At 49.5% G+C, this 12,713-nt stretch overlaps 1 protein-coding gene and 1 pseudogene across 1 annotated transcript in view; both read right to left on the bottom strand.

Moving 5' to 3' along the window:
* LOC137637445 (ATP-binding cassette sub-family G member 8-like) overlaps positions 1–12,477 on the bottom strand; it is a 33,947-nt gene extending 21,470 nt beyond the window's left edge. The window contains 4 exon segments of the mRNA XM_068369639.1: positions 50–233; positions 1,846–2,014; positions 2,300–2,518; positions 12,313–12,477. Coding sequence (XP_068225740.1) covers positions 50–233; positions 1,846–2,014; positions 2,300–2,518; positions 12,313–12,381 — 641 coding nt within the window. The 5' untranslated portion in view covers positions 12,382–12,477.
* On the bottom strand, positions 6,703–6,821 carry LOC137637448 (5S ribosomal RNA; annotated as a pseudogene).
* Positions 12,478–12,713: the final 236 nt, after the last annotated feature.

Raw genomic sequence — 12,713 nt, 5'->3', positions numbered from 1 at the left:
TGAAGCAACCATTCTATCTCACAAACCTCAAAAGACTTTTACTACTCACATCCACAATCCGAGGAGCTGCATACACAGGTTCTCCTTGCGGACCTTTTCGGGAAGCGGCCCCGGGGACCCGGGGTCGCTGAGAGCCTCCTGGCGACGTCGGAACGTCTCCGCCAGCATCTCCACGCGCTGGGAAGACTCCAGCATCGCCTCGGCACTCAGGTCATCCAGGGTTACGAGATCGACTTGAAAGGGAAGCAGATCGTTTAGAATTGAGGCAAGAAACGTCATTTTCATTGATAGCTATAATTCATATTAATCAGTATAATTAATTATAAATTATTGCTACATTGTTACTGTATAAGAATAATCTTTATCAAGCGTTAGAAATAATGAACTATTAAAATAACCACAACAGAACTAACATGAGTCTGTCTTCATATTTTATATATGACATGTCTCGTTTTATGTAGTTACTGATCTCATATTTCATATTCTTTATTCATTACTTTACAAATTTAGCTTATTCATATTTTCATCTCCTTTCTTCACTGAGCTAATTTTCCCTGTTGTAACCCTTGAGCTTATAGCATCCTGTTGTAGCTTAGCTAATACAGTAATAATAATAATGAACTTATGATTATCAATATTATAGCCTCGTTACGGAGGTTCCTTAGTTCAATGAACTTATTATTCATACAAGACCTACTCATACAGTACTATACTTAATGTTACTGAACTCTGGCAAGCTCTCTCTTCCTCTGTGTTCCTATAAACATAATTAATCTAATCCTTTAAACAGTGAGCTACCATTGGTTTTACTCTTGAGCCGACTAGTAATAACACTACCACGCAAACTCACCGTCAAATTCTCTCGCTCGATTTTTTTCGAAGATTCTTATTACAGTGCGTCAATCAAGAGGCCAATTTAAGTCTGTCACTTGTTCTACCATTCTATTCCTCTCCAGGTCTGGGCTACATAAGGATATAAGGTTGACTACTGCACTAGAATAATAACAATTTGCTCGATGAGGTTCAGCCCTTGGTGTAGCTAATGGGGGACAGAGGGGGGGGGGGGCACTTTTTGAAAATGGCCCATTAAGCCTCCAAAGCAGGGTTAGAAAATAAAATGATGTAATTATACATTTAGAATTCCTAACAAGTCACCAAGGTAAGGAGGAGAGGGGCTCTTTATTAACTCAGTCCACCAGGCTCTAAATCTCTAGCTTCACCCACAGGTTCAACTTACCAATACTACTGCTTTTTAACTTTGCATCGCTATATAGGTTTCCTTTACTCTCTCCATTTACCATTTTGATTGTTCTGAATTGGTTGGACATGTATCAATACCCACACCAGGTCTCTTAGTCCATTGACAACCTTATCAAAGCTACAAGTAGCCAGCATCATTGATTATCTTCATGCAAAAGCTTTTTCAAAAGCAAGAGCCAGTGCTAACATAAGGCTAGCTTAATCTACAACTAGAAATTCTTTTCAGCATTCCTTCAGCTAACGTGAACCTCTTAGCTCTAGGGTCAATTTTGCACAAAAGTTTTTGTCATTATTTGATAAAATTTAGCTGTATGTGACCTCTCCTTACATAACATAACCTACGAATGAATTTTCCCTTTCATCATCCAAGCATTGAGTGACCTCTCTAGTGACTTCTTTTCTTGGGTCATTTTAGATATATGTGACCTCTACTTAGGTCACTCAACTTGTCGATGCCATTTACTATGTTATTCCAGCTACTCCATTCTTCTTGTAACATCAGTGGAACCATCAATGACTCTTTTCTCGAGTCTCACAATCATGTCAAACCGACCCCTGACCCCAAGTGGTGGGCGAGTTACTTACGATAATAATCAGAGGGGTTCTTGTAGGCAGGGCACGGGTACTCTATGAAGGCGAAATATGGCAGCATCTCTCGCCTCTTGCCGAAGTACATGAGGCGGCCCGTGGAGATGAGAGCGACGCGAGAGATCATGGTGAAGATCTCGTAAGTTGGCGGTTGAATGGTGAGGATCTGTCGTGAAGGAAATGCATTTATTATTGTGTTTGGGTTAGAATGTCTGGCTGTAATAAATGGGTAAGAATTAAAACTAGATAATGTTGATGATGATGGACAAGTTATTCAAAGAGAGAGACAATAAGGGATGAATAATAAGAAACTGTAAGGGTTTGATGAACAACAGACATACAATGTCATAAGGATGAAGGAATACTATTCTCTGTTGTAGCTATTTGATCAGAAATTATATACCAAACATATCGATGAATATTTATGTATACATATATATACAGCGCTCACCACTATTCTGCCTCTGCAGGCCCACTGTCGCAAATACTCCACAAGGAAGAAAGTATCGAAGATGTCCATCCCCCGAGTGGGCTGATCGAGGAGGATCACATCCGTCTCGAGGAGGAGATGGCAGGCCACGTTTAGCCGCCTTCTCTCGCTCAACGTCAGGTCCTTGACTCGCGTGTGTCGCACCTGCTCGAGGCCCAGGTCGTTGATGAGTCCGTTTATCTGTGAATGTTCAGAGAGTTTTAGGGGTAATGTACAATTGTAAACATTTGAAGAAAGCTTATAAAAATACATGAATACTAATGGAAAGTTGAAAATATGAAACCTTTCATGTATTTCAATGTAATAATCAAATCGATTTGTGGACACAGCCTGGGGAGACCATTCTACACTGAAGTAGTACAGGGGTAACCATACCATTGCAACTATGAAGTGAAATCAAAAAGACTTTGAACAGCAAAATAGAACACAGGAAGAGGGAATGAAGGTGAGTAAAGAAGGCTACAAAGTAGGAGCAACTATGGGCAGAGGTAGAAATATGAAACCTTTTCTGTATTCTAATGTAATAATCAAACTGATGTGTGTACACTGGGATCAGGGAGACCATTCTAGTTACAACAAGGGTTTCCATACTATTGCACAGTTAAGTCATATGTTGAAGAGTTTGGACAGCAAGATGGAAGAAAGGAAATGGGAATGGAGTGAATTCAAGAAGGCCAAAAAGTGGGGGCCAACTATGTGTAGAAGGGACACTAAAAAGACCCTTAAATAATACCTACAGTGCATTACATAAGGTGCACTGAAGGCATAAGCATTTGTTGATTAATCAAAGCTTTTTGTTAGCAACTGCTCTGGAGCAACCATAGGGTCAAGGCGATAAACTACGGGTCTCTCTCTCTCTCTCTCTCTCTCTCTCTCTCTTCCAGCCCCCCCCCCCAAAAAAACAGCTAACGACTTAACAAACGTCCTCCTTCTAAAAAAAAATAGTGGAGTGATTTCCCTGTGGTTTTAAGGGCAGTAGTAACTAGAGTGACTATGCCCCTTATAACGGCAGCAGGTTAGAGGGGGGTCAACCCACAGGAATACCATCACATACAGTCCCCTGTAACAGTACTACTACAAGACACCACGCCACAGATGTGGCACGTTGGGGACGGCTCAACGGTCTTCAGGGCCGCCACTTGAAGTGTCAGGGACTTGACCTGAGCTGCCAGGTCACTAACAATCCTGACCAGACTCTCCACATCCCAGCTCAGGCTCTTCTTAGCCTTTCGACGTTTCCTCGATGACGATACCATCCCTATAGGTAGGTGTGTCCCGGGTCTGGGCACCAAAAATTATGTAGTGGTTTACGGACTGTGGCCAGAGGTAGCACCCGAACTGCCTAGTGTCCAAATGCCATCCACAGCCCAACAGGGAGTAAGGCGTGCTGCAATAAAAAAAATGTCGTTAGACAATGGGTAGGACCAAAAATATAACAATACATTAAAAAAAATATAATAATATGACAAATTCGAAGATAATTTGTATTTTCCCTAACCATACAAACCTTAGCTATTTACATTGGGTTTACCTTTTAGCGTAGCTGAAATGGCGAGCCATTAGAATTTAAGGAGGGTGTATTACCCCCGAGCTAGTTAGCGGAGTGGTAGGGGAGTGGTAGCTAGCTATCCCCCCCCCCCCTCACACACCGGTGAAGCTCACTTTCACTTAGAGGTAGGACTTGTCTTGGGGGACAGGGCTGGCGGGCAAATATGTGTAAATAGCTAAGGTTTGTATGGTTAGGAAAAATACATATTATCTTCGAAATTGTCAATTGTTCCGTAACCGAAATACAAACCACGCTATTTACATTGGGTGACTTACCCCTTAGGTAGGGTGGAAAGTTCCCAGCCATACTGGCTTTGGCTTTACCCGGGGACTCAGAATCCGAGTGAGTCGCACTCGAGAAAAGGAGTCCCTGCACCTCACAAGTTCCTTGCTCCGCAAGGAACCGTGTGGCCTACATAAGCTTGTGTGTGAAGGAAGAAGTGTGACCCGTCCTAGGCAGTTGACCTGGAGTTCCAGAAGGAACTCTGGGTTAGGACGTTCCCAATACCACCTCGTCAGGGTATGGGGGACACGACAGTATTGACTCAATACTCGGAACACAAGGAAGCATGGTTTACCTGCAGAGGTTCGAAGTCAGCTATGCAAAGACCAGGATGCTGCTTCCCAGTAGAGGGGATGATGAAGAAAGAGGTAAGGGCCAGACATACTTCTTTCGTTCATGCAGACTAAAACCTGAGAACAATGCCCTCAACCTTCTGCTACCTGTCCAAAAAGGAGCCTGAGGTTAGACCAGCTGTTGTGTAGCCACCACAGAGCGATAGAAAACGTATCGAAACTCCTGTGGGTCACGCCCTGCAGGAAGCGGGCTGCGAAGGTCATTAGACGCTTCCAGACTCCAGCTTGTAGCACCTGCGTCACAGAGTAGTATTAATCGAAAGCGAGGGACGTTGCGATGTATCCGACATCGTGCTGTAGGGCGACATGACGGGGGAGGGTCTGGAGTCAGGTCGAGATGAATGTCCTTGAGTCCGAGCTGAAGAGGTATACTGGTGACTCTCCCCCGTGTCCTTCTTGTGCTCCCAAACCGGCTGCAACTGAGGACAAACTGCAGCTGTTCCCAAAAGCTAACCTCTCGATTCCTTTACTGGCAAGAAGGAGAAGGTTTTGGGACATCAGATACAGAATGGTGACTCGAAATCTTGAAGGAATTGGACCGAAGGGCCGGGACCCCAAGATTCTGAGTCTAGCCAACAACTCAGGAGCGAACCTGAATGTTGGCTTCCCCCATTCCTTAGAAAGGGCGGAGTCGTACGAGACCAAGAAGATTGCTTACACACTGGCCGCGGCCAGAGTGAGCAGGAGACCCAAGACGGAATGCGATCAGAGGCCTGACGTAAAGGGTCATGAGAAGATCTCTTAAGGGACTAAAAAGTCCGAGCCATGCTCCAAGTTGGAGGTCTCACTCCGACTAGGGCAGGGACGTTCGCAGCTTTGCATGAGCGAGGAAAGGTCCAGCGGGCAGGAAAAAGTTATTCCTTTTAGCCTGAAGGTCAGGGAAAGGCTGAGCGACAGGCTTCATTGCCGAGAGCGGAAAGGAGTTTTCTCCCGCCGAAAGGCAATAAGATCGTTATTGCTGGAGAAGAGGCCTCAAGGGAAGAGGTATATCTCCCACGACACCAACCACCGAAGACTCTCCACTTCGCCTGGAAGACCCCTGCCGATGACTATCGCAGATGACGCGACCTCCGTCCCGCGACTGTAGCGGGTTGTCTCTTCTTGAGAAGGAGGCGTAGTGTCTCCAGGCATGAAGCCGAAGCGATGCCCTGGCTCGTGAAGGATGTTGCAGTGTGGTTGTTTGAGTAGCCTGTGCCGTGGGAGAAGCTCTCCCGGGAGTTCTGTCAGGGGAAGCAGAGGGTCCGGAAACCGTTCTGCGCATAGTCCCAGTGGAGCTCTCAGGGCCATTGAAAGGTTGACAGACAACCTGGTCTTGTTGAGACCCATTCTCAACAGACAACAAAAGAGGGAAGACGCAGGCATCGATGTTGTCCCACCATCACCGGAATGCATCTTGCCAGAGTCTCGGGGTCTGAGACTGGGGGGAAGAACAGCGGAAGCTTGAGATTCCAAGCTGTCGCAATCAGGTCCCCCGGACCAAGACTTGCTGGTTACTCAAGGCCAAAGACCCCCAGGTACACTCTCTCTACGAGGCTCTGCTCGGATAGTCGGAGAGAACATTCCTCTGCCCGGAATGAGAGAGCCGATGGTGGTATTGAGAGTATCTCAAATCATCTGGGTATCTCTACTGCAAGATGCGAAGGTGTGAAAATACGTCCCCTGCTGGTTAGAACACGCCAGAACCATGAAGTCAACGCGCACGGAGCGACTTGGCAGGAGCTGTAGGATCTGTAGAGGGGCCAGACTACGGCCCCCAAGCCTGCCTGAATGATGGAGAGGTATCCTTCAGGTCCTGACCATAGGCCTGGACCGGAACATGCCCCCCCCCCCCTTTCTTTGACGAGTCCGAGAACAGCATAAAAAATGTGGGGAAAGGACGAGAATATCCACTCCCATAGAAGAGGTTCCATAGGTCAACACCCATTGCAGGTCTAATCGTTCCGCTGGTCCCATAGGGGCCAGAACGTCCGGTTAATCGTTGCTTTGATACCACCGGAACTTGGGCCGCCCCACATGGAACTTATCTTGAGGCCACCGTTCGGAACTATAGACGGGTAAATGAGAAAAAGAGAAGTAGGAAATGTTCCAAGGTAGGGCTGAAAGCTCTGCTTGACTGAGACCAGGTACTACGACTCTCCTCAGCCTTGCCACAGTCAACTGAAGGGAAGGCTCGGAGGAGGTAGCAACAGAATCTGGCGTCCCCAGGCGGTCACCCATCCAAGTACCGACCAGATCCGACGTTGCTTAACCTCGCTGGACGGACGAGAAGCGGGGTTTCCAACGTGGTAAGGCCGTTGACTCAATATCATGGCTAGATACTCCAGATGTTGAGGCAGAAGAAGAGAAGGCTCCTAGCAAAATACCATGAACCCTCACTCATGGTAAGCACCAAGAAGCTTGTCCCGGCGCTGAAGAAGGTCGAACCCGAGCCTACCGGAGTTGACCAGACCTCCAAAAGGCGAAGGAGGCGGAAGCCTGCACCTGAGCGGCCATGAGGAAAGCAGGGAGAGTTCTCTGGGGAAAAAAACCTGCGATGCCACGGCGGGATCGCCACACTGCATCCTAAGCAGGAATACCTGTAGTCTAGGCTGAATTCCACGAGCTGCCTGGAAGATGGATGGAATGGAAACTGAAAGTACCCGTCCTTCCGATCCAGGACCTAAGGAGTCCTGTCGCCTTGTTACCAGTCTGATCGATTCTGCTGTTCCACGCTGGACGAAGTTTGTTCGACAAACTTGATCAGGGCTGAGAGGACGACTACGGAACTCCCGTCTAAGATACTTCCTTACAAGAAAGGATCGACTGAAGAAGCCGGGGGTAAAGCCGTCGATGATCCTATGGAGGACCTTCTCCTAAAGCATGGATCATTCTGCCCAAACGGGCAAACTCTTGCCGACCCTATGGCATAGAGGTTCAGAGACACTGAATTCGCTGACAGAGACGGCAGGCGCGATATCCTTGGCTGATCACAGAGATCGTGCAGGAATGGGCATCGGGAAGCTGTCATCCGGATGAGTAACCTTAGGCATCCTCCCAGCATGAAACCGGCAAGGGGGGGGGGCCAATCCTAGAGTTCGTGAACTCTGCCGCTCCCTCTAGGACTATGCCCCCCCCGGGAGAGCCTCCCGTGCCATCTGTTCTTGACAGGAGGGAACTGCAATTGGACACCTTGTCTCAGTTGTCGTAGCCGGTCCAATAACTTAGGCCGACGTGGCTGAAAGAAAGAGGCGCTGGGGCCCTGCAGGGTCTGGAAGAAAGCGCCTTGGAGGAGTGGAAACGGAAGTCGACTTCCTCCGCAGAGCCGCTGTCTATGATTCTGTCCTTGGGCACAAATAAACTCTTCTCGAGGATGGAAGGGTGTCTGAGGTTGTCGACATCCACGGATGAGACACCCGAAAGGAAGCCCTCGGTCATTGCGTCCAGATGGTCCAACATCGAGCTTGCCCGCAAGTTCGATACTTGACGACGAAACGCCAAGGTGCTTGAGCCCGAGAGGAGGAAAGTACCCATGACCTTCCTGTAGCTTCCTTGAACAAAACTTCGGGTCGTAACCGAGGAGGGAAAGGACCTGGTAAGCCCCTTTCACGAGATGGAGGAGAGGAAGGGCTAAACAGTCACCCCTTGGCCGATGGAAAAATCTCGAACGGAAAGCCCCCGCCAAAAACCCCCTGGGAATGACGGGGAAAGGCTAACCCAGGTTCTGGAAAGAAGAATGTTGCTCAGACCTCCCTGAAGATTCTTCTCATTCTTGCATGTGCCATGCTCTGCGTTTACGGGATGAGGCGGTGTTCTGAAAACACGCTCCAGAAGACTCGCCAGGCTGGCCATGCTGCGAAACCCCAATGGGAATCGCGGTCGCAATCGCCCTGGCGCTCGCGCGATGGTAAATCAATGATTTGCGCGTGGGCTAACGTGGAAGCCACCATGCGCGGGCACGCAGGAACGCACACGAAGGTGAGCGAAGGAGCGCAGAAGGAGGGCGAGCGTGGTAGGAAGGGCGAGAGCTGGTGGTCAGCGATAACCCATAGGCGAGCAATGGATACTGCAAGAATTAAGCCGACATTCGCGCGACGGAACGCCGTCGGTCCGCGCGGCGGAACGCCGTCGGTCCGCGCGGCGGAACGCCGTCGGTCCGCGCGGCGGAACGCCGTCGCTCCGCGCGGCGGAACGCCGTCGCTCCGCGCGACGGAACGCCGTCGTCCGCGCGACGGAACGCCGTCGCTCCGCGCGACGGAACGCCGTCCGTCCGCGCGACGGAACGCCGTCCGTCCGCGCGACGGAACGCCGTCCGTCCGCGCGACGGAACGCCGTCCGTCCGCGCGACGGAACGCCGTCCGTCCGCGCGACGGAACGCCGTCCGTCCGCGCGACGGAACGCCGTCCGTCCGCGCGACGGAATCCGTCCGCGCGCGACGGACCGCCGTCCGTCCGCGCGACGGAACGCCATCGGTCCGTGCGACGGAACGTGGGCGAAGATTGGAGAGCATGTGCGCGGTCGCGCATGAGCGTAGGCGTGCGGTCGCGCGGGCACGTGGGTGAGCGCAGGCGGTCGGGAGACCGATGACGCTTAGGCGAGCGATGGCGCGTTCTGGCGAGCGATAGCCCGTAGGAGAGTGAAGGAGCGTTGGCAAGCGATGGCGCGTTGGCGAGCGGTGGTGCGTTAACAAAACGCTAGCGCGCAGGTGAAGAATCGCGCAGGCGCATAGGCGATTGTCAACGCGAGAGAGACTATTGATGGTTAGCGCGCATCGTGCTAACAGAAGGCGCGCAGGTGCATCAGGAAGGTGAGCGCTGAAGCAAGCTGTTAATCAGGCGATCCTAGACGGTCAGAAAACCGTTGGCGCCCATTGTTGCGTGGCATAGAAGGGCGCGCAGATGTGCGCTGGCGATTGAAGATAGCTGGCGCACAGAAGGACAGAAGTAAAGGTGAGCGCTGGCGAGCAGGAGGAAGATCTACGGCAAGACTCAGCTACCGGAGATCGTGGTCCACAACAGGCGAGCGCTAGATCGCTACTGATGGTGTTCAGGGGAACTGACACGCGTGGTAGATCGATGGCGATCGTTGACGCGTAGATCGCTGACGAGCAGGTGAACGCTGACGCGTCTAAGGTCGCTGGCGAGCTGGTGATCGCTGGCGAGCAGAAGGCAACGCGTGGAAGCCTGCTCGTAGAAGAAGAGTCCTTGACCCAGACCTGAACCGAAGTTCTAGATCGCGAGGGCGAACGTGGGCGCGTAACAGGAACCAACAGGAACAGCAGAGATGATCATCATGAGAGCGCTGACGAACAGGAGAGCGCTGATGAGCAGGAGAGCGCCTGTGCGCTAACACTGAGCAGGAGCAGGAGAGCGCCTGTGCGCTAACACTGAGCAGGAGAGAACACAGCAGAAGGGCGCGCAGGGGAACCCTGACACGCAAGGGAAGAACCCCCGTGGGAGGCAACCCTTTGCCCCGAAGAGATCGTTGTCCGTCGGGAGACTGATGTCCGTCGGAAGACCGTTGTCTGTCCGCCGAGAGATTGATGTCCGTTGGGAGACCGTTGCCCGTCGGGAAGACCGTTGTCCGTCGGGAAGACCGTTGCCCGTCGGAAGACGAGGTCAGATTGCTGTCCATCTGCACCAGGGGCGGAGGATCAAGAAGGAGGAGTTGTAGGCTGCATACTGAGATTCAAAAAGGCGCCTCTAGCACCCTTATAGGGAGATGGGAGGCCCTTACGACGAGGCGGACGGTGAGCCTTACGGCGAAGGAGGCCAACAGCAACAGCAGCAGAAGAATCCTCCGAAGAGGAGTCTCTATGAGTGTACTCTCTCGCGAACGAAAGAGAAACACTTCATAGAAGAGACTGGTCAGCCAGTGACCTAAAAGCAGCAATCCTCCGAAGAGGGGCTCCTGCAGTTGCCCAGCCCCTTGAGCGAAACTGCAGGTGAGACCGCTCAGCACCAAGAGCATAGTCGCACGAAAAAAAGGCAAGAGAAGAACCCCCCAAAAGGGGAAAAACTCAAGCCTAGACAGGAAAAAAAACTTCCCTCGGAAGGAAAGTTACCCACCCAAGGAGGCGAGCCTCCTGAGAGTTCTAAAATGAACTGGAGAGCTGTCAATCGTGACGGGAGTACTTCCAGAAGAAGGAGACACGCCCCTGACGAAAATCCAAAGGGGAGGCAGCAACAGCCGAATCCCCAGGCCTCAACAAGACAGCTCACACCGTTGCCATATTACAGAAATGAACTAGATCGGTAACTGTAAAAAAATAAAACAAAAATCATTAGTACACATTCATTTGCCCGGGAAGGCTCCGAAGAGGAATCCCGAGGGAAAAGAAAACAAGAATTACACAACAGGCACGTGCCCTCACAACCACTTACACTCACGGAAGGAGAGCTGTAACCAAAACAGAATTATAACAATTATAATTATGTAACTATGTAATTATATAATTTTAAAAAAGAATGAACACTAAAGAAAGAACGAAAACCCCGAAAGAATCGTTCTACAAAGCTGAAAAATTAACAAATACCATTAGATTCATAAACTAATTGAGACAAAACGTACGGCATAGCAACCCCCCACACGGGAAGAAAGCTACAAAGGCGTAGTAACGTAGTAAAAGAGTGGACGACCTCAAGAGAGAGAGAAAGACCGAAGTCAAACTCGATCGCAACCCATAAAATTACACCGTGGTGGCCTAAACTGCCAAGGCTCCACGGAGATATCGTACACTACACACACAACTCTGAAAAGGAAACTTACTGATTTCTATACTCAAATATATATACAAACATGAAAAAATGTTTACATATATATTGAGTAAAAGAAAAGTAAGTGATTAAGTAAAGACAAAACAAACAATGGCTGCCAAGCGAGGACAAAGACAGAGAAGTCTGTCCCAGTCCGAGCCAAAAGTGAAAGTGAGCTTCACCGGTGTGTGAGGGGGGGATGGGTAGCTAGCTACCATTCCCCTATCCCCCCCGCTAACTAGCGCGGGGGTAATACACCTTCGTTAAATTCTAATGGCTCGCCATTTCAGCTACGCTAAGAGGTAAACCCAATGTAAATAGCGTGGTTTGTATTTCGGTTACGGAACAATTGTATTTTTTCTAACGATAGTGTTAATTTTTTCACAACAATATGCTGTGCTGAAGCTCCATGACTCCATCAAGGCAAACTCTCATTAAGATGGGGGTGGAAGAAGCAGCTTTGTATTTCTTCTGTTTGAGGAAACCTTCAAAGGAGAAGAATCCCGTTTAGACTTCTTCCGCCGTCGACCAAAGCTTTCACACTGGGAGGCAGACCACTACCAACACTCACTACACTTCTTATCTATGTCACTCCATTGCCCCCTACAAGCCAGACACAAAAGGTGGGGATCGGTATCCTCAGTGGACATAAATGCTCTGCAGGAGCGGTCCTCAGACCCAGGGCAGGTACGCATGGCTGGCAGGGAAGGCACACACAAACTGAAAAGAAAAAGCAAAAAAGTGATTAGTAATGGCTGTCCAAATTGGTGAGGAAGAAGAGCAGTAACAACCGTTCTCCATCCGAGCCAAAAGCAAAGCAAAGTACAGTCACAGGTGTGTAGTTGAGAGAGGAAGCTACTAACCCCCCTTCCCTGCTAGCCAACGGTATGGTTGGTTAACCCTCGTTAAATTCCAATGCCTCGTCCTTTTAGCTTCGCCAAAAGTAATACCCCTATAAATCCTCTATAAATAGCGTTGGTTTGTATTCCAGTTACGGAACCATTGTCATTTGTTCCAGTGCAGCATACAAACCTTCTGTTCTTTACATAGGAGACTCACCTTAAGGTGGGTTGAAGACCTCAAACCAACTGGCTGGCTACTGTCCCAGGATGACCTCATGTGCTTCATAGGAGCTCCTCAAGAGGCAGCCTGACACCTCGTTTTCCTCGTAGGATGACAGCCTGGGCAATCAGTGCTGGAAGGAGTAAAAGACTTCAATGGGAGGTGAATAGATAAGTACACAGTGGGGGTGAGCCTGTTCATAAACTAGACATTGCCCGACTACACCTTGTTTGAAGAAAGGGGACATAAAATAAATATGACAAATTTCTAAGTAATTTGTATTTTTCCTAACAATACAAATCTTGAGCTCTTTATTAGGGATATAATTTTGGGGAAGCTGGAGGACTAGCCATAAGACTTTTAGCTAAGTGTAACTACCTCACCACTGGTTAGAGGGG

The sequence above is a fragment of the Palaemon carinicauda genome, unplaced genomic scaffold, assembly GCF_036898095.1.
Source record: "Palaemon carinicauda isolate YSFRI2023 unplaced genomic scaffold, ASM3689809v2 scaffold75, whole genome shotgun sequence".
In the NCBI taxonomy this organism is placed as follows: domain Eukaryota; kingdom Metazoa; phylum Arthropoda; class Malacostraca; order Decapoda; family Palaemonidae; genus Palaemon; species Palaemon carinicauda.
The sequence above is the reverse complement of the archived record's forward strand: the minus strand, read 5'-3'. Positions and strand labels throughout refer to the sequence as shown.